At 39.6% G+C, this 24,339-nt stretch overlaps 1 protein-coding gene across 2 annotated transcripts in view; it reads left to right on the top strand.

Annotated features, from left to right (window-relative positions):
• The window catches only part of LOC127446678 (rap guanine nucleotide exchange factor 4-like), a 58,211-nt gene that overhangs the window by 6,372 nt on the left and 27,500 nt on the right, over positions 1-24,339 (top strand). Inside the window, exons 2-4 of one of the 2 annotated variants that reach the window (XM_051707808.1) lie at positions 5,464-5,606; positions 5,795-5,883; positions 7,116-7,262. In XM_051707808.1, the coding sequence (XP_051563768.1) occupies positions 5,464-5,606; positions 5,795-5,883; positions 7,116-7,262 (379 nt within the window). Of the gene's footprint in view, positions 1-5,463; positions 5,607-5,794; positions 5,884-7,115; positions 7,263-11,643; positions 11,786-24,339 lie in introns of those variants that run through there. The other variant, XM_051707809.1, reaches the window with a different exon arrangement.

The raw sequence follows: 24,339 nt of genomic DNA, 5'->3' as shown, positions 1-24,339 counted from the left end.
ACCAGTACAAGACTTGGCGACTTTTCCTCCATTTGCCATCTGAACATACCAAAAAAAAAAAAAAAAAAATGGGCTTGATTCGATAAGTCTTAGTGGTCATAAAATAAAGTGACACCTTTGGTATTCACGGTCAAAATTGACCGACCATTGAAAATGAAAAAACAGAGCAATTTGTTTTATCTGTCAAATACATTTAGTAAATCAGCCACAATGCAGAAAAAAATACAGAGAGAAATTACAGGGTGAGACTCTAAAACATACTCAGTGCAAAACATAAACTCCCACTCACTCACACTCACACTTACACATTCACAAGTATGGACTGAAGATACTTTTTTTACATTTGTCAAATAAAACCAATAAATCAGCCACATTGCTAAACATACATACTCAGAAATGAAGGGTTGAGACGATAACACACTCACAATGCAGAACACACACACAAACACAAACACACCCAACACACACACACACACGTTTGTAAAATAAATTTAACTATAGAAATTGCAAAGTGTTTACTCTGATTCTTCTATTTTATACTCTAATTGAATTTCCAGAATTTTTCAGTTCATTTCTGTTTCTTGAGATTAATATTCTTGACATTATTATGCATTTACTTTGAGTTATTAAATTTTTATGTTTGAAATAAATTATTGGTGGAAAAATGCTTATGTTGTGCCTTCTTTATGCAACACCATGGTCAGGTTTGATGACGAGTATAATGACATAAACTGTAAAAACTGACACTAAAAAAGTAATTTTAAAATGCAAAATTTTGACATTTAATAGTTTGATAATGTCTAAATATATATCCAAATGCATATCTTGTGATAAAATATAAAATTAGGTTACAACAAGCCATCAGACTACACAGTAGGTGGCTACTGGCACCACATGGTTTTCAAGTCATGTTATTTATATTTTGTTCACCACATAGCAGCAATCTGCCTCCAATTTCTCCAACTTCATGTTTCAACTTATAGAAGTGTAGATTCTGAATTTTAAATTTTATTTGTATATGCAAATGGATGGTAAAATTTAGAAATGTACTTGTAGGGGGCCTGGGTAGCTCAGTGGTAAAGACGCTGGCTACCACCCCTGGGGTTCGCTAGTTTGCTAGTTCGAATCCCAGGGTGTGCTGAGTGACTCCAGCCAGGTCTCCTAAGCATCCAAATTGTTTAGGGAGGGTAGAGTCACATGGGGTAACCTCCTCGTGATCACTGAGGAGGTTCGTTCTCGGTGGGGCACGTGGTGAGTTGAGCGTGGTTGCCGCAGTGGATGGCGTGAAGCCTCCACACGCACTATGTCTCCATGGCAACACGCTCAACAAGTCACGTGATAAGATGCACAGGTTGACGATCTCAGATGCAGAGGCAACTGGGATTCGTCCTCTGCCACCTGGACTAAGGCGAATCACTATGCGGCCACGAGGACTTAAAAAAGCACATTGGGAATTGAGCATTCCAAATTGGGAGAAGAAAAAAAAAATGTACATGTAAATAAGATCAAAATAGCGTAAAATCCCAAAAGAAATGCATAATTTTATTGTTCTTACTTCAGGGAAGAAAAAATGGTATCATTATCATCATCATAAAAAAAAAGGTTACACATCTAAACCTTCCGGTCAAAAATGACCACAAATACCAAAGGAAGTTGCCATTTTTTAATACCATAGGAGGGTTAATCTGTTAAACTTTTTTGGTCGTGGGCCAAATGCAGAAAAAAATAAGGTGCCGTGGGCCGCATCGCTGTAATAATTTTAAAAAATGGCTAGAAGCTACTAGATTGCCACTATGCATAATCTTTATATTGTATAATATATGCAAGTTTTAATCATAATTTGTGCTCTATGGCATGCTTGTTTAGGCCCTATATGTAAATAAAGGATAGGGTATTTCACTCACAAAGAACTCTTATAATAGTGATGTGTCTTAAACAAAATATTATACTCATTTATTCACATTTTTATCTTTTTGACATCCATTCAGTGGCACTGCAAAGAACATATAGATCTGCTGCTCGAGTGTTAGGAGTGACCCATCACAATAATCAGAATCAGATTACATTTTAACACTTTATGAAGCGATGCAAGGAATTACTCTTTATTTTTCAAGGAATTACTCTTTATAGCTATACAATTATAACTTCTGTTCTGTAGTTACTTGCGTTACAAATGCTATTTTAATTTGATCAGAATTATCGCGCTTTATTTTACTTTGTAGATGTGCATGTGCAAGCTGAGCACGCGCATCAGGCACAGATTTGCAAGTGTTTTAAGTGCTCTCTTCTGCAGTATGTCCTCACTCAAATGGCGCTTGGAAGCCTGTGAATCATTTTTCTTGTTTCAACGAAATATCAGAATGAACCAATTAATTACAGTATTCTTCCCAGTGGTACAGAGGACGTTCTGGAAGAGTATGCTTGGTTCATGCGTCTCTGTGCGCGCTCAATAAACTCTGTTCAGCAGCTCGCACAACAGCAGCTCTACTCAGTTGTATGATGTGAGGTATCGTGACATTTTTACAAGACCAAGTACATGAATAAAGTATCTAACCTGATGTCAGACCTTTAATAAAAGCATCATTCTTTCTGTGGGGTGCTTCATCCTTGGAAATAAGGAGTATTCCAAACTCCTGTTGGACTCTGCCAGTGGATGAAGCTGGTGACGACACAAAATGCACTAGCGGAGACGATGTGCTGTGAATAGCAGCTGCACGTGATAGCAACATCCAGTGCCCAGAATATGAATTTCATATCATTTCTCCATAGCGGGCCTAATACTGTTGTATTTCTAAAGTCTCTTGCGGGCCACATCGGAGCAGTCGGAGGGCCACAGATGGCCCTCAGGCCGGACTTTGGACACTCCTGATGTATAAGGTCTACATTTTTTATTTAACCAAGCTGCACCAAGCTGAAATCTTTTTATGGAATGTAGTTAACTGGATTAGTTTCCTTATGAAATACACTCTGGTTTTCAAAGAAAATTAGTTATTGATTAAGTTTTGTCTTTATAAAGTCTTAATTTCCCTACGTTACAATCTCCATAGCAACGAGGTTTTCCTATATGAAAGGAGTCAGAATTACAGTGCACTGACTTCGTTAAGTGAGCAATTTATCTGCACAAGTGTATTCACACACACTCACACATGTTCATGTCAAATGAACAAGCTAAGATGTGTGAAGCATTGCTATATATACACAAAATGGAAGGGGACCTTTATGTGGCTGCATTTGTCTCAATTTGTCATAAACCATGAAAGCAAAATAGTGCTGCCTGACTCAACATTAAACTGTTAGAAATTCTACTCTCTTTTGAGGATTAAATGCGCTATGTTTGCTCGCATAATGGCCAGAAACGAGTGCATATGTTTTTCGGGTTTCTACTACAATCAGTGTTGTCGCAATTACTTATCAGACATAGCCAAACCACATATTAAGTTCTAAAGCTGCAAACAGCTGTATTCATTTCTCTACTCAGCTCACTTATTAGTTAAATTAAATATAAGAAAAGGCTTTTCTTTATAGTTAGGTATAGGCTTATTGCCCTCTGTTTTGACAGTACTGTGAAGCAACAGACGGATTTCACAGGAAAATCAGAGAGAGGAGATCGAATATTTTGTTCAGACTGATCACACTGTGAATTCAGTGACAGGAGGTTGAAAATTCTGAGAAGGGTATAGCTGCAGGCATTGCTCCAAAAAGGGGCGTGAGCTCCAAATCTCCATTGAAGATATAGGGAGCCCCCTAACCTAACCCTTTCCCTAACCTTAACCATGAGTGGAAGTGACGCACCCTTTTGGAGTTGGCGCAACCCCCTTTTGGAGTAACCCTCCCCTCTTTTGGAGATTCCACCCCCATTTGTAGGTCTCTGGCCTGCAGCTATACCTAATTGAAAATTCTGCTACTGAAATTGGTCTTTGCTTACTGAAATTCAAACCACTGCCCCAGTGGCTGATGCTGGAAGTGTTGTGAAATGTCCACAGAGTGGCGCCAAAGCGCATTGTATTTTTGGTTGTAAATGATGTAATACAGTCAACAGGAATGCATCTTTACTAACCCTACGCCCTAACCCAAACCCTAAACATAACTGTCAGTGGAATAAAAATGTAATTTTAAAATGAAAATGCAACCTCCAAATCACACTTTCAGTTGTTTATGTAGGCACGATTACTTCCTGGTTCCCATGGGACCAGAACCCGTGTCTCAGATGTTCTTTGCGCAGTGCATTTGTAGCGCCAGAGAGAACGGTGAACACATTTGAACTGATGCAAAAATGCTCTTATGGTGCTTGTCAGTCTATTTCAGGGTACATGAACCTTTTTTTGTTGTTAAATATAGGCTTATTGCCCTTTATTTTGATAGTACTGCGTAGCAACAGACAGATTTCACGGGAAAATCGGAGAGAGGAGATAAAATGTTATGTTCAGACTGATCACACTTTGAATTTAGTGACAGGAGGGTGAAAATTCTGCTACTGAAATTGGTCTTTGCTTACCGAAATTCTAACCACTGCCCCCAGTGGCTGAAGATGAAAGTGTTGTCGAGGTCAAATGTACACAGAGTGGCGCCAATAGCGCATTGTATATTTGGTTGTAAATGATGTAATACATTCAACAGGAATGCATATTTTACTAACCCTACGCCCTAACCCCAACCCTAAACCTAACCGTCAGTGGAGTAAAAATGTAATTTTAGAGTGAAAAATGCAATCTCCAAATTGCACTTACCATTGTTTATGTTTGCACGATTACTTCCTGGTGCCCATGGGACCACAAACAGTGTTTCTAAGGTTGGTTGAACAATGCATAAGTAGCTTGTGGCGCTTGTCAGTCGATTTCAGGGTACATGAACATGTCCGTGCTTTCCCAATATCTGACCTGCAGTGGCCGAAGCTGGAACTACAGTTGTGCTTCCTCAACATTATACGAATTAAACATTTGAATGTATGTGTCGTGAAAGACATAGCATGTCCAGTTTTCAGAAACATTTGAGCAGAAATTACATAAATATATATATATACATATATGACCCAATATATAACTCAAACCCTGAACCTAATCCTAACGCTAATACTGATACCAAAACAATATTCTTTCTCTTCATTGCAAATGTAGAATCTCAGTAGCCGGAAGTAAAGGGGGGTTGGAGGTGGCATGAGACTGCAACCTACATTCCCACACCAGAACTTTTTAAAATCTACATTTGATGAAACTGTTGACAAAAATATTAACACCTCTACTCTGACCACATCTATAGGCAAATACTTTTCTTACTCTACAGAGCAAAATGTCCTCCTTATTGGGACATTCCAACTGGCACAGCTTTCTTTGTCCTCTGTTTGTTTCCTCAGTAACCTATTCACGTAATTGTCACATGCCTTGTTGCAACGTCAGGATTTTCTTGTAGGTCACATTGGTAAATGTGTCTGCCCAGACCATAATGTCTATTTGTCTGTTTTTGTAGGCCAGCAGAACGCACGGGAGAAGATGTGGACATAATTCTGGCTCGGCTGAAGGGTGTGAAGGCCTTTGAGAAGTTCCACCCCAACCTTCTGCAGCAGATCTGCTTTTGTGGCTTTTATGAGTACCTGGAGAAAGGCATCACATGTAAGAAAAGCAGATTTAGAATAGTTTTTTATTATGATGCTTCTAGATGTTGTCAATTGACTAATGAGTAGGGTCCTTGAGATGGCTAAATTGTTCTTTGGAGATTACAAAAGTTCAAAAAAATTGCATGTTATATAAACAAAACAAGATCTACAGTATATTCATAGAACGTGTTTGTCTGCCTGTAGTGTATCGACAGGGTGACATTGGTACCAGCTGGTACGCTGTTCTGTCTGGATCCCTGGATGTGAAAGTGTCTGAGACAGCCAACCATCAGGTGAGCAAAACCATGATCAAGATTATTTGAACTCTCAATCTGCTGGAGTCAGCAGAGATGAGTATAAATTGAGCATAGCAGACATCTTTTGCATCCATCAGCATACACAAAGATATAAAGCGCCCTGCTGTGAGTGGGTGGATGGACCTTGTTAATAGTCTGATATATGAGGAATAAGAGAAGGCACTGCTGTAGTGCTGTTGGGGATAGAAGCATCTCTCTAAGAATCCACTGGGAATACAGTGACTCACTCTCAGATATGTTCACTGACCCTAAAACACGCAGCAATCCCACATGGATGAAGAGGGGTTCCCAAACATTCTAGAAGCTTCTATATTCGGTGTATTACAGTTAAAAAAAAATAGATGGGGCATTTGCATGCCATATTGTTTATGTAGTGTAATGTTTTAATAGCACCACAGAGCACATGTGTACACTTTTCAGAGGAATCAACCTACGAATGACTTGCATAAAGTTACAAGTATATATAAAAAATGGCAGATGGAAAGAGTGTTTGGGAAACCTGTTTGAAAACAGTCATTACCTTTGCAATTCCATTTGTTGATGCCGGTGGCACAGAAACGACACACTTTAGCTTTAAGTCTCCTGAGCTATGAATGAGCAACATCTGAGCAATATATCTGTCTTCTTAGTCTGTATGCAACATTGCGTTCATATGCAAAGCAGTCTAGGTTCTACATGCTTGATTACATGCAGAATTGTGCACAGAACTGACACAAGGCATCATGTTATTTTCCACTTTCACACTTCTGATCTAACTTGTCCAGCAGCTATGAATGTTCTGCATGCAGCTGAACATGTGTATGTGGTTTTGTCAGTATCTGTGCATGCTAGAATCGCTAGTTTCATTAATGCAATATTAACAGCACGGTTGTTGTGCAAGTTTCATGGAGTGATCCGTTGGGAAATCTGCCATTATCATGCTGCTCTGATCAAATGAGTGTAAAACTCAGGACAGGGTGCAAGAAAACAAGTGTATGCATGTGTGTAAGTACAGTATGTGTGCTTGTGTCTGATCTTAGACTTGTCATGTTCAATGATCTTTTTAAACCTCTGCAAGCACATGCTTTTCAGTGTGCATATGTTTATATAAATTTGAAGAATCGTTAAGATTCTATCATTAGCTCACGAAGATGTGATGGATCTTAATTAATGACCTGGTGAAATGATTGTCTCCTCTCCTTCATATCTTTCCTTTTATCTCTCGGTAGGATGCTGTAACGATCTGTACTTTGGGAGTCGGGACAGCGTTTGGGGAGTCAATCTTGGATAACACACCTCGACATGCCACGATTGTCAGCCGAGAGAACAGTGAACTTTTGCGCATCGAACAGAGGGAGTTCAAAACCCTGTGGGAGGTTTGTTTGGATGTTTTCATGATTTCATTAAATAGGCTGCACATAGAGCTAGCGTCAAGCCGAGCACTGTGGAATAAAGTTCTCTGTACGGTATTCTCTGTTTTATACAGCACATTTTGGCAAATTAGGTAGTAGGTTATCCGAGTTTTCCATGCATAAAGAAAGTATGCTTTTTACAGATGTATGTTATTATGCTAATTCAAACGTAGCCACACTTTTTATTGAGCATTAGGACCACTGGAGGGCACTCTCTGATCTGCTAACAGCTCGGCTGGTTCCTCTGGGCTATTCAGCCAAATCTCTGGCTGTTTGCCCTCAAACTGTCGTTAAATCTTCAAGAAAGGTGGTCTCTGAAACCATTAAATAGAGAATGTGAATGTGCATGTGTATGTATATGTATATACTGCATGTTGTCCTCAGAAAAAGACTTGAACTGTTGTCAGCCCGTGGTCTCAGTGATAATCGATCATGCATTGGTCTGTAAAGTTTTGTACCATAAACTGAGAAGAGAGGGAATTGGAAAAATATGCACTGGGATATTGAGAACAAGGCAAGATGGCGGTATTAAGGGGCATAAATGGATTTGGCACAGCTGCTAATTCCCCAGTACTGTATGTCACAAGCTTTTCAGTGTGTTTTTGGGATCCTATGGATGATACGCTTTATAGAGACACTTTGATGTTGTCTTTTGTGAGTGATTCCTCTCTTGTTGAGAGTGCTTTCTTGTTAAAGTCTTACCGTCATGGGAGCAATAGACAGAGATGATATAAATATATATACTGGATATACTGTATTGTAATGCAGTGTTTTTGATATGACTGAGAGCTTATATCTTCTGCTTACTATACCTGGAAAAGATCTTATTGGTAGCTTTAAAAAATAAACCGGAAGTGATTATGACTCAGTGTGTGTGTGTGAGCCTGTCAGGCTTCTGTTGTTGACGCTGCTTGTGTAAATAGTATCACCCATGTCTCACAGCTTGACAATGACCATATGTGCTTTATTTAAATCTCACACACCCAATCACGTACACACACACACACACACAGCCTGATACTGTGTTTTTTCACCTACAGTACTGAGAGTTTCAAAAGCGCTGGTGTGTAATTGCACTAGAAGGACTAATGCAAACATACGACATGAATTATGTATCAGTTTCTACTGAATCAATAGAACAATGTGAACTTTATCTCTCTCTCTTTCTGTTGCTTCCTTCCAATTTCCTCTACTCTCTTTGTAAACCTCTCATTCAGACCTATTCAGATGAGAGTTTATGAAAGAATGTTTTTGTGTGTGTGAATGAGAGAAAAGGTAATAAGAGTGTATATATTTGTGTACGTGTGTGGTCCTTCTTTCAAACTGTTTCAGATGAGTTTTAAACATTACCAATAAACTTAGCAGCCTCACTCATGATATGTGTGCACAGCCCAGCACAATCAAAGAGGCATCATAGTCTGCAGACTTCATTGTTATTAAATCCTGTAAAAATGCCAAATGAAGAGATATCATCTTTTAGTAGTGGTGCTTTTAAGGCAAAAATCACTATTATTCACTACTATTGCTTATAGTATGATGAGAGTTTTTCACCTTGCAGACAGTAAATCAATAAGTAAGGCATAATGTACAGCCCTGCCAGGGAGGGGATTTATTTTGCGATAACAACCGGATACTGGGACTTTACATTATCCCATTTATTACACACCTACTAACCAAATAAATAAAGAAGTGGACATGAAATATTGATTTGTGTTAAAATGATGTTATTATGTTGAATATTATGTTGAAAATCACTGAACAGTTGAATTCCACCTCCGATTTGCATCAAAGTTCTGTTGGTGTTTATTTTGCGAAAATGACCATCTGACTGCTCATTATCCAGTTTATTACAAGACTACTTGCCAAATAAATATGTAAATGTACATGAAATATTGATTTGCGTTGAAATGATTTTATTATGTGAGAAGAAAGAAATCGCTGAACAGATGATTTGCACCACCAGTTTGTGTCTGAGTTCTGGTGGTGTTTATTTTGCGAAAATAACTGTCTGACTGCTCATTATCCAGATTATTACAAGGCTACTTGCCAAATAAATAAATAAATGGAGGTGAAACATTGAAATTAGTTGAAATTATTTCATTAGCTTACTTGTAGAGATCGCAGAGTGATACGAGAAGTAGGAAAGATGACTCGCAATACCCTGATGCCCAGTTGGATATGTGTTAATCCCCGGATGTGCGGTTGTTACTCGGAGAAATCAGACAGCTAGATGTCGTCACTGACCAATCAGAATCAAGTATTCCAGAAACCCGTGTAATAAATCAGAATATCATAGAGGCTTGGGGGTGGGCTCTTTTAGTAACATGATCACACGGGAAGTCGACATGTTGCTACCAAATGTTCAGGTACCCTGACATCAACACCATTCTGGCGAATTACTGACAAGCGACATCTCCCGTCAGATATTTTTGCTCCAAATCAAGTGGGTTATCCTTTTCCTGTGGTGCTGCTAATAGCACATTGCGCTAGCAGCTCCAGAGACATGGGTTCTGGTCACATGTAAACCAGGAATTAATTGTGTTGGCATAAAAGTTTAAGGTTGGGGTTTGGGTGTCTCATTAATAATAATGTAATATTGAATGTATTACATTATTACAACTAAAATCAACTAGCTTTAGAACTCGCTTTTGGCGCCACTCTTTGGATATTTTTCTGGAAACAGGACCTCACACTAGCCTATACATTCAACAACACTTCCATCTTTGGCCACTGGGGGCAGTAGTTCGCATTTCGGTAAGTACCGACTGATTTCAGCAGCATAACTTTCGACCTACTGTTGCCGAATTCACAGTGAAAAATGTGATTGAAAATTATGCTTTAAAAATTTTTGTCTTTAGGCCCCCAGTGAGCAAGCCAAAGTGACGGTGAGCAAGAAGCCTAAAATTTTTAACTTTAACAAATAGAAATGAACTAGTAAATAAATAAATTACAGGTACACTGAATTGTGTGGATGGCCACGTAGTTAACAACAAAGGTAACAACAAACCAGTCATAGGCTACACTGCACATGTCTTGGCTCATCATCCTCTCTGACACCCAAAGGTGCTCTCGCCCACACCACAATGCTGTGCAACATTGACCCTTATCACATTGGGGTGCAAAGAACAGACCTCCGCGTGACTGGTGAATGTTGAATAGTGCAGTTTCCAGCATCCTATTCTTTTCTCTCCGCTGACAACACAGTGTACTTCGTTATATACAATATGTGCTTGATCATTGGCAGAATTATTCACAGGGCCTCAGTGGCTAACCGCAGTCCATTAACATATGTCTTCACTGACCTGGAAGCCACTCCCCCCTTACAGAATTTGTGAAATAGAGTCTAATGAATGAAGCAGTGATTGTCTAAAGGTAATAGATTGTTCTGCACAAAAGGATCACAAAACTACATTTAATTGTGTAGTTATTTAGGTTGAGTATTTAAAAAATAAATAATTAGCAATATAACCTTAACTAATGGGAAAAAAAATATAAAAAATAAGTGATATGATCCTTAAGTTGCATTTTCACAGAATTGAGTAATCTGCTTCAAACCTGATCACAGAGACTGTTGATTGTTTTTATGGGGGTACTTCTGATTGGTGAGATTCATAAACTAAGTTTATAAAAACATAACAGGGCTTCATCTGCAAAGCGCAAGTCATAATGCTGTATTAGTGTTTACCGAACTAGGAAAGGTTTAAAAACACCCCAATGAACTGATCTGCAAAGACCTTCCATTCTAATGTAATAAAGGTGATTTCACAACAGTTGTAGGACACACACACACACACACACACACACACACACACACACACACGTTGGTGCGGCTATCCTCCACAGACATAATGATTTTTATACTGTACGAACTATAGATTCTATCCCCTAACCCTAAACCTAAACCTAACTCTCGCAAAAAACGTTCTATCTTTAGTATGTTTTTTAAGCAATTTGAATTATAAGCATGCTAGAAATGTCCTCATAAACCACATTTATAGCATAATACCCTTGTAATTACCAGTTTGTAATCAAGAAAAATGTCCTTGTAAACCACCCAAACCCGCTCACACACACACACACACAACTGTCTGGTGAGTGTAAATACAATTTAACAACCTTAATAATTGATGAGGCTATGAGCTTTTAGCAGCCCGTATGTCTCTCTCTCTACCTCTCTCAGAATTAGTGTTGTGATACAGGGTGAATTGAGTGAATTCAGCTCTCTGATTGGCTGCAGCTATTGCCTGGCAACGGCCACTGAAGTCCAGTCAGATGCTCGGCCAGAGAGATCCAAAGAGCAGACACTGAAACACATCATCCATATGCCGGTGTGTGTAATTGGATCATCAGGGTTTGTGTGTTTGTATTAATGTGATTGTGCATCTGGCTGGAAAAGATAGGAGGGTTCCCAGCTTTTGCTGGATAATGCTGGGAAGTTGGTTGCGTTTTGGAAATAGTCGGACTAAACTCCAAAAACTTTAACCAGGGTAAGTCATATTGGCTCAATATCTTTAAATTTGTTACATGTAAAAGTTTTGTTTTTTTTATAATTTATAATCAAGAAACCACTTTTACTGGTATATAAACTCTAATTGCATTACTCAGTAAACAGTTGTAATCTGCAAAGGATCTATTTTTACCTGAACTAGCCCTTAAAATGAGTTTTGTTGGTGTAACCTAAAGTTTTCAGGTTGAGTCGGTGTAATTAAATATTTTTACTTGAATAAAAATCAGCTAATTTAGATATTACCACATGAAGCACATTTTTGGGTGAATAACTTATTTCAGTGTAGGATCAATATCACTTCAAAAACGTTATTTTCTTTCTCAGTATTTTTGTCTTGTTTTCCAGTAAAAATATGAAAACTTCCTAAAGATTTACTTTTACTAAAATTGTGTGAGATAATAAGACTACGTCAACATTAGTCCAGATAAATTTGGAAATGCCGTTTTCATTTTCAAAACTCTCTCCATCCACACTGCCGTTTTCAAACATTTTCTAAAAGTTGCTCATCCACACTGAAACGTGTGAAAACGCCTCATCTTCCGCTGCCGGACAGCAATTCCGAGTAAACTTCCCCTAGCCTTTAAAGGAATGCAGTGTTAAGGTTGTTCAAATTAGCATTTATCTTTAACAACGCTATCAAAGTGAATAGCAGGCACAACAACGGCAACATGGGCCGCCATCTTGATTTTTTGTGGTTGAATGGATCACATGACTGCGTCACATGATACATCAATGATGTCATCGAATACATCAACAAATACGTCATCATTTTCGAATATGTCCTTTTCCCTGTCTACACTACAACGCTAAGATTGCATTTTTAAATGTATCCACTTGGGAGAGCATTTTCCTGAAGGCCTAAACGTAAAATATACATTTTAAAATGTTAAATTATGCTTAAAGCACAAAAATAAATAAATAAATAAATAAAAAATGTGACGTAAGAGAGTAAACAATTCTAGACATACATGTAGATCCATTGTCTGAAAACATCTTATTTTCTTGCATAATTTTGATTCTAAAATAAATGCACTGTATGTTATTTTAAGAATATTGAGATATTTTTACTGGAGACAAAATAATACTGATTAATTAAAAAAAATTCAGTGCACTAGGTTTAGGATAGCTGGTATAATCAATGTTGTTTATGAGGTTAATGATGTCAGTAGTAGGATTTTTTTGAAGTTGTAAATATTGGTATTCAGTATTACTGGTTTTGGTTGTAGTTCTGTTTTGTTACACTTGATCAATGATCTTTTGTGATCTTACGTTGTTTTTCTGATAGTTGGATGTTAAAAGGAAAGTTCACCCAAAAATAAAAAAACAAAAAACAAAACGTCATTATTCACTTTTCAAACCCGTATCTATTTGTGACTAACATCAACTTTTGTGTTCCACGGAAGAAGAAGAAAAGTCCTACGGGTTTGGAATGACATGAGGTTGAGTACTCGATTACACAATATTCGTTTTCGGGTGAACTATCCCTTAATGTCATGGATAAATAAGCCCTGTCTGTGAGGTGAACATTAGCTGTTGCAAGCTGAGGGGTCTCTCTCTCTCTCTCTCTCTCTCCCTCTCCCTGGGTCAGGTCTGTGCCAGGCTACAGGGGGCACCGCCTGACCTGGCACCAAGAGAAAGGAAATACACTTGCTCTGTGTGCTTATATGCTGTTAATTACATAATCCTGGCTGAATTACTTAACCTATGTGAGAGCAGCCAGCTGGAAAGACAAACAATGTATTATTTTGTTGAATGAGACTGAATGTTTGTGTGAGTTTGTGTTGGTCTGCAAGTCTGGGGGATGGGAGATGTTAAGTTAACTGAAGTTAGCTTTTGTTTAAGCTTCAGGAAGCAGGAAGGAAACAGGATATACAAAGTGCATTTGTGTGAAGCTTAAGACTTCAGATCAGTGGCCAAATAATCTGCAGTTCAGAACAAAGTTGTAACCCTCTCTGTTTTGCTCTTTCAAGGAATAGTTCAGTCAATAAAAACCATTTTGCCATCATTTACTCACCCCTGATTCTTTCTAAACCTGACTTTTTGATGTGGAACACAAAAGGAGTTATTTATAATGTCTAAGCTGCACTTATATATGCATCTTCTGGCTATAAGGGAAGCAAAATCGGCCTGGCTCCTGGTGCAGAATCCTTCCATAGGAGACACTCCAAAAATTGCGACCAATGGGCAAGGGCTAAGAGAGATTTTGAGAGACTTTGACAGCGTGCTGAAGAAGGATGACCAATATGAATGCAATTTAGGACATGTATAGAACATATGTGTGTGGTCTGCTGGGGATTGTGAGCATCTGGTGCAAATGTCTTCATCTACTAATGACAGTATCCTCAATTTTACCTTGGTATAATGAATCCTATGAACTATGTTAAATTGGACCATATTCAAACTGGCACAAATACAGGTGGAATTCATTTTAACTAGGTCATTCTCCCACAAATCCTCCTCAATTTTAGCTCCTAACTCCTTTTCCCAGGCTTCCTTAAGTGGGGAAAGAGAGGGTAGTTGTGCAGAATGTAAAAGCATATATATTGAAGAGATACGACAAAGAGATCTTGGAATTGACATTACCTCCTCTATCAGTGTTTTCTTTGGCTGATGAGGAAAAGAGGTGAAGTGAGTTCTCGTGAAGTCATGCAGTTGAAAATATCTGAATAAGCTAGATTTAGACACTAAAGTCAATAAATGTTATAAATGTATTGTTAGAAAACAAATCGTGGAACAACACCAAGCCCTTCTTCCTCCACTGCATATTAGTTGAATCCATAGTGGGTGGTAAAAATAAGTGGTTACCACAGATAGGCATAAGGGCCGACAATGAATTTAATCCAAAATGCTGCCAAAACTGTTTCCAGATCTTTAATGAGGAAAGCACAATAGGGTTATTAGTGTACTTGGATGGGCATGCTGAATGGGAAGCAAAAACTAATGCAGGTAGAGAGGACAACGTACAAGAGTTTGCTTCTATAATGCACCAATTGGTATTCAGAGAATTACACCACAAAGATCATTTCTAGATATTAGCTGCCCAGTAATAGAGTATCATGTTTGGTAGAGTAAGGCCTCCATCTTGTTTGGTCCTCTGAGGAGTTATATTCCGCAACCATGGGGGCTTTCGAGACCAGATGTAAGATGATAAAATGGCATCGAGTGACTTAAAAAAGGATTTTGGAAGAAAAAGGGGGAGGGTCTGAAATAAAAACTGAATTCGTGGCAAGATATTCATTTTGACTGACTCAATTCTGCCAATTAGCGAAAGTGGTAAATTACTCCAGCCTTGAAGATCTACTTTTATGCATCTACTTTTATGATTTAATATCGGAAACCCCCCGGAGACATATGAAAAGGAAGTTTAATTATGGGGATTTGTTTTGCCAGGTCACTGATGGGAAAACATTTGCTTTTAGCAATATTTAGCTTATAACCCGAAAAGGATCCGAACTCCTTCAGCAAATGCACTATATCGTCCATGCAATTAATTGAGTCCTGAACATATAACAAAAGATTGTCCGCATATAACGAGAAAAGCAATATATATAAAAAAAGCAATAGAGAGGGGCTCTATAGCTAGTGCGAAAAGTACTTGTGAAAGCGGACACCCTTGACGGGTACTGCGGGTAAGGGAAAAATAAGACGATGTCTCCGAATGTGTTTTCACACAAGCTGAGGGGGCAGAGTATAATAAACGTTCCCATGAAATAAATTTTTGCCCAAATCCAAATTTTTGTAGAACTGTAAATAAATATTCCCATTCCACGTGGTCGAATGTTTTCTCTGCATCTAATGAGATGACCATTTCTGGTTTTGGAGAGCTAGATGGAATAGAGATTACATTTAATAATCTGCGTACATTGGACGACAATTGGCGACCCAATATACAACCTGTTTGGTCATCTGACACAATGCTAGATAGACAAGCATCTAGACGCTTGGCCAATATCTTTGCTAATAACTTAACATTATTATTGATTAAACTGATGGGCCTATAGCTGCTACAAAGTTTAGGGTCCTTGCCCTTCTTCAATATTAAAGAGATTAAATCATGGTTTAAAGATGCTGGTAAATAACCCTTGTCTAATGTGTCATTAAAAAGATCCAATAATAAGGGGGATAGCTGTCCAGATAATTTTTGTAAAAATTCTACGGGGAAGCCTTCGGGGTCGGGAGCTTTATTATTCCGCATAGCAGCAGTACAGGAAGTAATCTCCTTCAAGCGAAGAGGCTCATCCAAGTGCTTAGCCATATCTGAATTTATTTCAGGGATATCTAATTGGGAAAGAAAAGACTGCATGACAGTGGTATCTAAAGATTTGTAAAGATTAGCGTAGAAAGAAGAGAATTCTGAATTAATTTTAACTGGGTCCGTCATAATCCTGTGTGAGGAACCATATATCTGTGAGATAAGGTGGGATGCAGATTGGTGCCTAAGCAAAGAGGCTAGTATACGGCTAGCTCTATCTCCGTGCTCATAATAAGTAGCTTTTGTTAGTTTCAGTAAATACTCAGCTTTATTGGTTGATAGTAAGTACATTTTAAGCGTTGGGTTTCTAAATTGGGGCTTGATGTGCTTGTGTTTTCTATTTCTATTTCTATCTATTTCTAATATTGCATCAATGAGTTCCTGCTGTTTCAGTTTCCTAGCTTTGACCCGGTATGCATTAAAAGAGATAATGACACGTATAAATGCTTTAAATGTTTCCCACAAGAGTGTTGGCGATACTGTGTCTGATTTGTTAGTTTCCAGATAGAAATCAATGTTCTTAGAGATGAACTAACCAAACTCTTTATTAGCCAACAACCCAGTATTAAGCTTCCAGCCACTGGAGTGTCTGTATGAATTTAAGGGGAAAGAAAGGTCTAAAATATGTGGGGCATGATCCAAAATTACAATAGCTGAGTATTCTGTAGACCTAACTAGAGGTAGAATATCTTTATCAATAAAAAAATAATCGATACGCTGGTAGACCCAGTGGACATTCGAGAAAAAGGAAAAATCTTTAGAAGTTGGATGAGAAAAGCGGTAGGAATCCACACATCCTATTTGGTCCATAAGGGGTAAAAATGTCTTAGACATAGAAGTGTGAGAAACTGGCCTGAACACCATTCCTCAGAATTTTCTGACTGAGGGACAAGGAGCACATCGCTCGCACCTCAGAAGAACTCTGAGTCTTGTAGTGCGGCCAGCATTCGCAAAGTCTCGTTCCCTTCGTCTCAGGGAACTTAGGTTACGTATGTAACTGAGACGTTCCCTTACGACTCAGTACACTCGACATTGCATGCTAAAGCACATGGGGAACAGAATCCCATCATGTGGCACTACATGATATAGCCTTCCAGAGAGGAAACATGACACCACAGTCCCGTGGGACGGCAACTGACATCAGTATGCTGCAAGTGAGTGACCCTCATGTTGGGCCAGGAGGGGAGCACTCAGAATGAATATAGTCATACAGTATGAATTAACCCCTTCATGAACCCAGTCGGGAAGGGAGTTTATTTATGATGAAAGTGCTTGTGACTTTATGGTAAATTACAATGGCCTGATATAGGCAGTTGTGTAAAATGATGGGGAGCCCATACTTAAGGGGAGGGGCATAAGTATATGGTTGGCAAACGAAATAGCAAGCGCTCTAAACACAGAGGACTTGTGAAGAGAGAGGGACGTTATATCTAGGTTGTAAAATCTTGCAAATGTGTTTTGAGAAGACCATCCTGCTGCAAAACATATGTCTTATAAAGACACATCGTTTGTCCATGCCCATGAGGAGGCCATGCCTCTAGTTGAGTGTTCTTTAACACCAATTGTACAGAGCTTACACTGCGACTTGTAAGCCAGGGCAATCGCATCAACGATCCAGTGAGAAAGTCTTTGCTTGGAGACGGACATTCCATTCGTGTGTCCTACACAGCACACAAAGAGCTTTTCAGACAGTCTGAACTGGCGGGTGCGCTCAACGTATGTGTGTAGCGCCCGCACAGGGCATAACAAATGCAAGAATTGTTCCTCATCAGAATTAAATGGAGGAGGGAAGAAAGCTTGAAGGTGAACCACCTGTGCTCTGAAGGGCGTGGTTAGAACCTTAGGCACATAGCCTTTTCTGGGTTTGACAGAAGCTTTTGAAAGTCCGGGCCAAACTCCAGACATGAATTGTCAATTGATAGTGCATGTAAGTCACCGACCCGTTGTACAGAGGCCAGAGCCAGCAGTAGTGTGGTCTTAACGGAGAGAATGCACAAATCAACAGAGTCCAAAGGCTAAGTGCTTTTAGGACCAAAGTCGGGACTGTAGCCAGCTGAGGTGGATTTAATCGTCTTGTTCCTCTAAGGAACTTTATGATTAAATCATGTTTGCCTTTAGTGGCACCGGCTTCAGTTGCGTGATACACAGATATAGTCGCCACATACACTTTGAGCATTCATGGAGTGAGTCCTGCATCTAATTGCTCTTGAAGAAATATGAGAATTTCATGAATGGGGCAGTTTTAGCATGTAGAAGCGTCTCGTGGACGGCGCTCTGGCCTGTAAAATGGTGTTCACGACTGAATGCATCAGTTCTGGTGTGTTTAGCATGCTCCGTTCAGGGGCCACACATGCAGGTTCCACAGCCTCGGCTGGGGATGGCAGATTGTGCCTTGCGCCTGAGAGAGGAGATCCCTCAGCTGTATTTCCCATGGCAAACTGTATAACTTCTCTATCATTTCTGGAAACTATGGCTGATTGGGCCATTTCTGCGCAATTAACAGAACTGGTTCCATGTCCACTCGGACTTTGCTGATGACAGAATGAAGGAGGTGCACCGGTGGAAGTGCATACATGCGTTTCGCTGGCCATATGTGGGCCAGCGTGTCATGGCAACATATACAGTTGTGCTCAAAAGTTTGCATACCCTGGCAGAAATTGTGAAATTTTGGCATTGATTTTGAAAATAGGACTGATTATGCAAAAAAACTGTCTTTTATTTAAGGATAGTGATCATATGAAGCCATTTATTATCACATAGTTGTTTGGCTCCTTTTTAAATCATAATGGTAACAGAAATCACCCAAATGGCCCTGATCAAAAGTTTACATACCCTTGAATGTTTGGCCTTGTTACAGACACACAAGGTGACACACACAGGTTTAAATGGCAATTAAAGGTTAATTTCCCACGCCTGTGGCTTTTTAAATTGCAATTAGTGTCTGTGAATGAGTTTGTTAGCTCTCACGTGGATGCACTGAGCAGGCTAGATACTGAGCCTTGGGGAGCAGAAAAGAACTGTCAAAAGACCTGCGTAACAAGGTAATGGAACTTTATAAAGATGGAAAAGGATATAAAAAGATATCCAAAGCCTTGAAAATGCCAGTCAGTACTGTTCAATCACTTATTATGAAGTAGAAAATTCGGGGATCTCTTGATGCCAAGCCAAGGTCAGGTAGACCAAGAAAGATTTCAGCCACAACTGCCAGAAGAATTGTTCAGGATACAAAGAAAAATCCACAGGTAACCTCAGGAGAAATACAGGCTGCTCTGGAAAAAGACGGTGTGGTTGTTTCAAGGAGCACAATACGATGATACTTGAACAAACATGAGCTGCATGGTCGAGTTGCCAGAAAGAAGCCAATGCCACAAAATAGCCCGGTTACAATATGCCCGACAACACCTTGACATGCCTCACAGCTTCTGGCACACTGTAATTTGGAGTGACGAGACCAAAATAGAGCTTTATGGTCACAACCATAAGCGGTATGTTTGGAGAGGGGTCAACAAGTATTGTGCTGTGTCAACAAGTACTGGCGAGTCTTCGACGGAACCGTGGAAGACAGAACACCGTTGAAACAGGGTGGCTGACATGCAATTGGATTTTTTCCAGGTGGGAGAGAGCCGTGTGTAGTGTAGATGCAATGGCATCATCAATGGAGCGGTTGTTGTGGTAAGCAAACTGCAATGGGTCCAGTGAGGGAGACAGCACAGAGCAGATGTAATCTCTGATTAGTCTCTCAAAGCATTTGCTGATGATGGGGGTCAGAGCAACAGGACGCCAGTCATTTAAGCAAGTGATTTTGGATTGCTTTGGTACTGGCACAATGGTGGACGTATTAAAGCATGTGGGGACCACAGACAAGGAGAGGGAAAGGTAGAAAATATCCATAAACCAGTCAGTTGGTTCGTGCATGCTCTGATGATGTGGCCCGGAATGCCGTCTGGACCCGCAGCTTTATGGATATTCACTTGCCGGAAGGATCGGGTTACATCCGCTACAGAGACCGAGAGTGAACTAACCTCTGTAGCTTCGGCCGTGAGAGCTCTCTCCACGAGGGCGGTGTTATTTCCCTCGAAATGAGCATAAAAATTATTTAGCTCATCCGGGAGAGAGGCAGCTGTGTTCACGGCAGAGTTTTTATTCCCTTTGTAGTCCGTGATGATATTAATTCCCTGCCACATGCTTCTAGAGTTGGTGGTAGCATCATCCACCTACCACTCGCCTGATGCAGTGAGAGCTGAACAAGATGAGGCCTTAACGCATATAATGTGTCAGCATAGACGTGTTGCATGGAGATTGAGGGGCTTGCGATGCATATGCCGGCAAAAGGACCATATATATATATATATATATATATATATATATATATATATATATATATATATATATATATATATATATACTGTATATTTCACACAATATACAATATGCAATTGCTTTGTAAGGATACACAACACCTGCCGAAGCACTGCGGGGAATCAGGATGCTGAAGCGGCCCATTCACCAGTGAAGCATCAAGCGGCAAGGTGGCGTGATGTTCGCTGGAGCACTGCAGGGGAGCGGAGAGTCTTCTTGTTGCCGTGAAGATTCCGCCCTCTGACTTGTGTAGTCGACAGCGAAGCAGTAGAGGGCTTCTAGACGAGTTCCAGTTTGAGAGTGGACACTACAGATGACCACAAAATATCTACATGCTCACACAAAGGATGTCTTTTATAAAGTTGATGGATTGCGTAAGTCATGGTATATACCTTTATGTGGCCTCCAAGTGAATTGACTCGACCATCCGGGGAACCAGGATGCCGGTTTTGTTTCTTTTTGTATTGGTTCCGCCTAGCAGCTGGAGCTTGTTCTATTGAATAACACTCCTTTGGAACAGCTGTGGATTAATCTGTTTGTTCTTCGTGCTTATTCCTCCTGCTGGCTGTAGTTTGTCTTGAGTTTTTTTATGGGACATTGGAATGATTACGTCATCCGTTGAACTCATAACAGCCAGCTCACTGAACATATCTGAACGTTTTATATCAGCTGGAATTTGTTTTGTGGAAGATCACACCTTTGAGACAGTTCTGTGAATGAATCTACACATTCTTTGTGTTCATTCTTCCTATTGACTGGGTTTATTTTACAAAGTATTTTCTGTTATGTAATTTTGCCTCACAAATTTGTGAGGCAAAATTGAGCAATCCGATGGCAAAGTTGTCGTGGGGGCTCGTGGGTGTTCATGGACCTTTTGAGTTTAGAGTTATTGTCGCCGGTTGGCACTTTCGTGCGCGGGGTTAATTTCTGTTTGTTTTGTTCGGGGGGAAGTTCGGGGTTTGATTGTTTCACTAATGGGGAATGTGGTCTGTATAATTTTGTTTTTGACACACAATTTATTTTTTCTATTATATCAAAATGTCAAATGTTAATATGAGTGTACTATCTCTCTCCACATGGAATGTGAATGGGTTGGGGCACCCCATAAAAGGTTATTACTTTTCTTAAACGTAAGAAATATGATATAGTGTTTCTTCAAGAAACACATCTTTCCCCGCAGGAAGCTGAAAAATTTGGGAATTTTGGGAATATGTTGGACATATTTTTTTTAGTGCTAGCTCAAGTAAGAGCAAGGGAGTCATTATATTGGACGATAATGATCTGACGATAACTGGTTGTGGATTTCCCTCAGGCCAGGGTTTGGGCTTCAGGCTGCAATGAGCGCGATCCAACTCGGGTCGTTCAGAGAGGGAGTCACCGAGTAAATTGTGGAACAATTTCGACATGAACTCCCTTGCGTCCTTCCCTTCAATGCCCTCAGGCAAGTCTACCACCCGAATGTTCTGACGTTTCGAGCGGGATACCAGGTCTTCCACATTGGCTTTAAGTTCCACATTTTCCTCTTCCACGCGTGCCAGTTTTAATTGCAGGGTGTTCATATCAAGGTCTAGCTGTGTTATTCGCTATGATCAGAGAGGCTTGTTTCCATCTCGCTAATGGTGGATGCTTGAGTTGGCAGTGTTGCACCAGCTGAGTCGATGGAAGATCGAAGTGGTTCCAATGAGCAATTTAACAAAGCGACGAACTCTTCAGTCATGTCTTTTCAGAATTTTTCTAGTTCTTTAATCAGAGACCCGATTGTCAGCAGTGTAGATCCAGACCCGTTATCCGCCATTTTGCTGCCTTTGTGGTCAGCCTGCACATGTTGAGCTTGAATATGCTGTTTACCACCGGATCTCGTCAATTTGCTCATTTGGACTGAAACTCGGCAAACGAGATACACAGAGAAAAATAGAATGGGTTCGGTATGAAGTCAAAATAGGGTGTGTTACTAAACAATTACATGAAATAATGCGGAGCGTTGACACCACGCGTCTTAACACCTCAATACCTAACCGGAAGCTGTGCTCACCATTGTTTACATGAACTCGACTACTTCCTGGTTTCCAAGTGACCAGAACACATGTCGCGCACATTGCACGGTACACTCAATAATGCCACAGGTAAAGGTGAACAGGTTTGATTTGATGATAAAATGTCTAATGGAGGATGGTGCTTGTCAGTAATTTGGGAGGTGGGGTCAATTTTAAGGTACCGGTACATGAGCATGCGGAAGCAGCATGTGGATTTTCAGTGTGATCATGTTGAAAATAGCGCACAAGTCTTTTATTATGCTTTTATGGTGCTTTTTGTCCTATTTGAGCCTTAACATCCCCTGGTCCCAATCCATTTTCATTATATGAAATAGAGAAGCCAGGTCTTTCTCCTAAACTACTTCTTTGGTGTTTCACAGAATAAACAAAGTCATACAAGTTTGGAATGACATGAAGGTGAATAAAGTATGACAGAATTTTTATATTTGGGTGAACCATCCCTTTAGGACTAAACAGACACACATCCTTCAGTGTGTCACTTTATCATACTGAATGTCATACAGTCAAGCCTCTAAGTACTCTGGGCTGTACTAGAGAGTTTGAAGTTGTTAATTAAGGCTCGGTGCATCTGTAGCAGTCTGCTCATTTACTCTTAATCTTTCCATTTGTGGTGAAGGATCCTGCTGTGGGTACAAAAATATTCATGTTCTCAGGGGCCCGGCCTGACATAATGTTTCAGAGGGTGAAAGCACCACTATTTGTACTCTTTTAAATACTGCTTTTAAATATTATGTCTCACTTTGTTTGATTGAATGGGACAGAAATCGATTCTGTTCTATTATGCAGTGGATGTGAAATATGTTATTAGTGGTGCTTGCTCGTACTTACTGCAAGTATTAAACTTTGACGCACAACTTGCTCAGCACAGTTTGTGCTGCGGACATGAATGAAGGCCTATTCACACCAAATCCGTTTCTTCGGTAGGAATGTTTGTTCCGAACGAGCTTTTGATTTGGAACAATGGATTCCTATGGCGCTATTCACAGGGGGTCCAAAAAATCATCTGCCAACAATCTGAAGTTTTTTTCCAGAGAACTGGTTTTTTTTTTCCAGACTGCAATGAAAACTGACCAATGAGATAAAAGCTTTTTATCACTTTTCCAGAATCGCTGCAGCTGCTCAATCCAGCATGCTGGTGGCGCTAATCAACAGGCAAACACAGGTTCTGTGCTCTTTTACTCGTCTCACGCACAAAAACTCATAAAGACTTACATGCAGTATTTTACTACATGTGTAGACCAACCAATTGCAGAACCTCACTGCTATTTTTATTGCAAGGATAATATAACAAAGTATTCCTGTAAAGGTGCTCTGTTTCTCAGCATGCACAAGAGACCCTGAATTCAATACAAATACGTATGCAATAATTAAATAAAGAAAAGAAAATGAGCATGTATTTTCTTATATATTATTTTTGATATTATGCATATTTTATACTATACCTGTTATTCTTCATGTACATTATTTCATGTGTATTTATATCACTATACCTTTTGTTATATTTTCCAGGCATTAAACCAGGCATTATAAAGAGAAAAGTTGGGTTCGGGAGTTTGTTTGGAATATACTCGTAGCAAAATACATATGCAAATATAAAGACACAGGATGTATATTTATGCAACAGCGCTCTTAACTCATCTCACTCACATAAAAAACACTAGAGATATCCTGATACCTATACTGGTATCGGAATCTGGTCCGATACCGCGTTCATGTACTCGTACTCCTAAAAATGCTCAGATACCAAAAATCGACACCATCTGACATACGAATGTCATTAAGTAAACATTCAGTGCACAAATTATAATCACGTTATGTCCTAGTGAGATTATTTTACTGCAAAAGCTGCGATTTAATTATATAAATATA

This window comes from Myxocyprinus asiaticus, chromosome 9 (assembly GCF_019703515.2).
Source record: "Myxocyprinus asiaticus isolate MX2 ecotype Aquarium Trade chromosome 9, UBuf_Myxa_2, whole genome shotgun sequence".
Taxonomy (NCBI): domain Eukaryota; kingdom Metazoa; phylum Chordata; class Actinopteri; order Cypriniformes; family Catostomidae; genus Myxocyprinus; species Myxocyprinus asiaticus.
Note: the sequence above shows the minus strand (reverse complement) of the source record. Positions and strands in the feature narration are given on the sequence as shown.